Raw genomic sequence first — 4,648 nt, 5'->3', positions numbered from 1 at the left:
GCGGACGCCTCGGGGGGGGGGGGGGGGGGGGGCTTGTTTTTACGGTGGGGGTCAGCCAGGTGGCCTGGCGAGTTTGGGCCATTTCATCAGGTGACAAGTTGAACGCGGTTTCCTTGAACCTTACAGTGCGCTAGCTACTGGTCGGCTCCCTCCGAGAACTTGTAGAATGTGTGTCATAAAAAATGTCCAGTCATGATGAAACTGCTTGTTATGAACGCTCAAATAATAAATGCGCAGATATTTCAGCTGGTTCTGCCGGCTGAGGTCAAGCCCGACAGCTCGACGGCACAGCGGTCGCAGACCACGGGGCACCTGCTGCTCCACATGCCCCGGGTACGTGCATGCCAATTTCAGGAGGCAATAGCGTATGTTGGAGTGACTCTCAATTTAAGTGCCACTAATTGGTGTCAGTGTGACACCAATTATGAATTACTCCGCTGACACATTGCTTTTCGCAGATAATTCTAACCAAGTTAAAGTGATGTATGGTTACTTTTAAAGGCTCAAGGTGAAATCAAGGTGACAAAAGCTGCCATACATCCATCGAAAGATGACCGCCGCCGCCGCGGCAGCTCGCCCGACAGCAAGAAAAGGTACACGCCAAAGATATTATATGCAATGAAAACAAATGAAATAACATGATATAATATTAACATTTTCATGACTGAATAAAATATACATGAAAATGCTTTCAGGTCCCATTTTATGAATTTGGGGGAAACCCCCCCAAAAAAACAAGATTTCTGGATCGGGATACCAAAATCACCTAATGATTTAGAAAAGACAAAAATTGAAAAAAAACTCTTGAATGAGAATTTCCCACTGTTATTATCAAAGAAAACATTTTTTCCGTCAAGGTGCTGGTGATGAGTCATAAATAGTTATCATCTTTTTTTTCACGCGTCTTATTTCTTTCTAATAGTGTGTTTTGACTTACATCCTTCGATTTTGCGTGATGTTTCTTTTTGATTGACATGTTTTGATTTTCTTTCGCGGGCCACGTAAAATGATGTGGCGGGCCACATCTGGCCCCCGGGGCCTCGAGTTTGACACCCGTGCTCTAAAGGAATAAAAGAAATCTAGAAAACTATTAGCGGTAGGCCCTATCCATTATTCATGATTTCTTTTTTCAGGGGTCGGTCACTGATGACAACAGTGAGAGTTCTCTGTATATAAAACACACGCTGGTTTCTGGCTCATCACCATCTCAGCGCCGTCATCAGCATTTTACAAGCAGGGTGGCGTGTCGTCCTTCAAGCCCCCCCGCTGCCCTGGTGACCAACGTCTTTAATCAAACGTTTGATCAAAAAAAGCTGACAGCTGATTTATTCTCCATGGACGCCATTAGGACGACCTCCGCGGTGTCATTGGTTTTTGATCTGCTCACTGATGACATCATGATTGCATCACGATCGGCAGCTATTGGTAGGGGAAGTTCAAAGTTCAGGGTGACATGAAAATTCTGACCTTAACGGTTTGGTAGGGTCCACAAGTGCAAGAGGTCCCTTTCTTCATTTTTCAGCCAGATTGAGATGAGATGCTTCACTATTTTGGTCACTTCAGCGACAGCGACGATTAACTCTTGATATATTCCTACAATGTACAAGCAACACTACTCAAAATGCTTCTCACTGCTCATCCTGCATGCAGGTACTTATCATGTCTACACATTAATACACACACATGCGCACGCACACGCACGCACGCACGCACGCACGCACGCACACACACACACACACACACACACACACACACACACACACACAAAGAGTATCATGTTATCTCTGATGTTGAATGATGAACTTCTCTGACTTTACAGACTGGACTTCTCTCTGATGGAAGACGACAACAATAGCAGGATCGTTTTGGACCTGGCAGTGTACAGGTACATGCGCCTGCGTGCGCACACACACATATTTAGAAACTAAAAAGCAGTTACTGTAATTGTCTCTCAGAGGTGACAAATAATTACAAGCTTGAAAAAGTGAAAATGTCTTCTCTGTGATCCCCAACACCCCTCACAGACACATGGACACTTCCCTGATGGATGTGGACGTGCAGCCAACGTACGTCAAAGTTGCCATCAAAGGAAAAGTACGTGTTGACCTACTGATCAGCATCTTCATGACAATAGGGTAAATGGAGGTAGTTACCTCCATTGCATCACCGTTGCCATGGGGATAATGACCGCAGCAGCATCGCTATCATCATGGAGATGAAGTTAGACAAATTGCATCATCATCGTCATGGTGACAGTTACCACAGGAGCATCGCCGTCATCATGGTGATGACATTCCTGTTGTTGCACACGCGGGGGGGGGGGATTTACAGTAAAAAAGCGTGATGCTGCAGATTAGGATCTGGCGCCGATGCAAATGCTGAGTCAGCAGCAGAGTTCATTTTTGCACAGCTAGCAGACTGGACCACATTGACGCAGGGGGTCCCGCAGGAGGTCAACCGCATCCAGCCCCCCGGTGGTGTGACACGGTGGGAGTTTTTCAGTCCGCCTCGGCCCCCCCTGGCAACCTTCCGGCTTGATCGAAGTAATCTTAAATGATGCTCGCCTCACTCATGGCCGCCTTTTCACGCCGACCGGCAAATCCACATTGGAGGGGGGGACAAGTTGAACGCGGTTTCCTTGAACCTTACAGTGCGCTAGCTACTGGTCGGCTCCCTCCGAGAACTTGTAGAATGTGTGTCATAAAAAATGTCCAGTCATGATGAAACTGCTTGTTATGAACGCTCAAATAATAAATGCGCAGATATTTCAGCTGGTTCTGCCGGCTGAGGTCAAGCCCGACAGCTCGACGGCACAGCGGTCGCAGACCACGGGGCACCTGCTGCTCCACATGCCCCGGGTACGTGCATGCCAATTTCAGGAGGCAATAGCGTATGTTGGAGTGACTCTCAATTTAAGTGCCACTAATTGGTGTCAGTGTGACACCAATTATGAATTACTCCGCTGACACATTGCTTTTCGCAGATAATTCTAACCAAGTTAAAGTGATGTATGGTTACTTTTAAAGGCTCAAGGTGAAATCAAGGTGACAAAAGCTGCCATACATCCATCGAAAGATGACCGCCGCCGCCGCGGCAGCTCGCCCGACAGCAAGAAAAGGTACACGCCAAAGATATTATATGCAATGAAAACAAATGAAATAACATGATATAATATTAACATTTTCATGACTGAATAAAATATACATGAAAATGCTTTCAGGTCCCATTTTATGAATTTGGGGGAAACCCCCCCAAAAAAACAAGATTTCTGGATCGGGATACCAAAATCACCTAATGATTTAGAAAAGACAAAAATTGAAAAAAAACTCTTGAATGAGAATTTCCCACTGTTATTATCAAAGAAAACATTTTTTCCGTCAAGGTGCTGGTGATGAGTCATAAATAGTTATCATCTTTTTTTTCACGCGTCTTATTTCTTTCTAATAGTGTGTTTTGACTTACATCCTTCGATTTTGCGTGATGTTTCTTTTTGATTGACATGTTTTGATTTTCTTTCGCGGGCCACGTAAAATGATGTGGCGGGCCACATCTGGCCCCCGGGGCCTCGAGTTTGACACCCGTGCTCTAAAGGAATAAAAGAAATCTAGAAAACTATTAGCGGTAGGCCCTATCCATTATTCATGATTTCTTTTTTCAGGGGTCGGTCACTGATGACAACAGTGAGAGTTCTCTGTATATAAAACACACGCTGGTTTCTGGCTCATCACCATCTCAGCGCCGTCATCAGCATTTTACAAGCAGGGTGGCGTGTCGTCCTTCAAGCCCCCCCGCTGCCCTGGTGACCAACGTCTTTAATCAAACGTTTGATCAAAAAAAGCTGACAGCTGATTTATTCTCCATGGACGCCATTAGGACGACCTCCGCGGTGTCATTGGTTTTTGATCTGCTCACTGATGACATCATGATTGCATCACGATCGGCAGCTATTGGTAGGGGAAGTTCAAAGTTCAGGGTGACATGAAAATTCTGACCTTAACGGTTTGGTAGGGTCCACAAGTGCAAGAGGTCCCTTTCTTCATTTTTCAGCCAGATTGAGATGAGATGCTTCACTATTTTGGTCACTTCAGCGACAGCGACGATTAACTCTTGATATATTCCTACAATGTACAAGCAACATACTGTTGGGTGATACTGGCCTTCAAATAAAATCTTTTCCAGATATAGCATATTTCCAAATTGAGGCAATTTTTTCCCCCCCACTTTGATGACAAAAAAAAAAAGCAAGTGACTATGATATTATTCAAAATAAGTTGTGCTACTTTGGGGGGGGGGTTCTTTATTTCTCGAGACACCAAATACACTTTGAACGTTTTTTTTTTGTGGGCAGCATCAGTTTGCATCAACTTCCACAGAATATTTATTTTTTTAAAAGAATACAATGTGAAAAAAAAAGCAGATTTTCCATTTTCTAGGAGTTGAGTAAAATTTTTAGGGTATTTTACATTTTTGGTATTTGAAGTTAACGTGTATTTAGCAATTGAGAATAATTTGTGAAAAAAAAAAGTCTTCCTCACTTTCAAAGAGATCTTTTTTTGATATTTCATCGCAAAACCCAAAGACAACTTTTTATAAGAAGGACATTGTTATCGAGTGCTGTTTTCCTTTTTTTTTTTTTTTCTGGGAGGCT

At 43.9% G+C, this 4,648-nt stretch overlaps 1 protein-coding gene and 1 long non-coding RNA gene across 3 annotated transcripts in view; both read left to right on the top strand.

Moving 5' to 3' along the window:
- LOC109518816 (protein tilB homolog) overlaps window positions 1-4,211 on the top strand; it is a 9,844-nt gene extending 5,633 nt beyond the window's left edge. Inside the window, exons 8-12 of one of the 2 annotated variants that reach the window (XM_019874909.1) lie at window positions 1,820-1,885; window positions 2,025-2,094; window positions 2,763-2,858; window positions 3,027-3,118; window positions 3,659-4,211. In XM_019874909.1, coding sequence (XP_019730468.1) covers window positions 1,820-1,885; window positions 2,025-2,094; window positions 2,763-2,858; window positions 3,027-3,118; window positions 3,659-3,701 — 367 coding nt within the window. In that variant the 3' untranslated portion in view covers window positions 3,702-4,211. Of the gene's footprint in view, window positions 1-1,819; window positions 1,886-2,024; window positions 2,095-2,762; window positions 2,859-3,026; window positions 3,254-3,658 lie in introns of those variants that run through there. The other variant, XM_019874908.1, reaches the window with a different exon arrangement.
- Window positions 163-1,596, top strand: LOC109518818 (uncharacterized). The gene is made up of 3 exons (XR_002168820.1): window positions 163-333; window positions 502-593; window positions 1,134-1,596. It is a non-coding gene; the product is annotated as an uncharacterized LOC109518818 (long non-coding RNA).
- Window positions 4,212-4,648: the final 437 nt, after the last annotated feature.

The sequence above is a fragment of the Hippocampus comes genome, unplaced genomic scaffold, assembly GCF_001891065.2.
Source record: "Hippocampus comes isolate QL1 unplaced genomic scaffold, H_comes_QL1_v1.1 scaffold20, whole genome shotgun sequence".
Lineage (NCBI taxonomy): Eukaryota > Metazoa > Chordata > Actinopteri > Syngnathiformes > Syngnathidae > Hippocampus > Hippocampus comes.
This window is presented reverse-complemented; position numbering and strand designations above follow the sequence as displayed.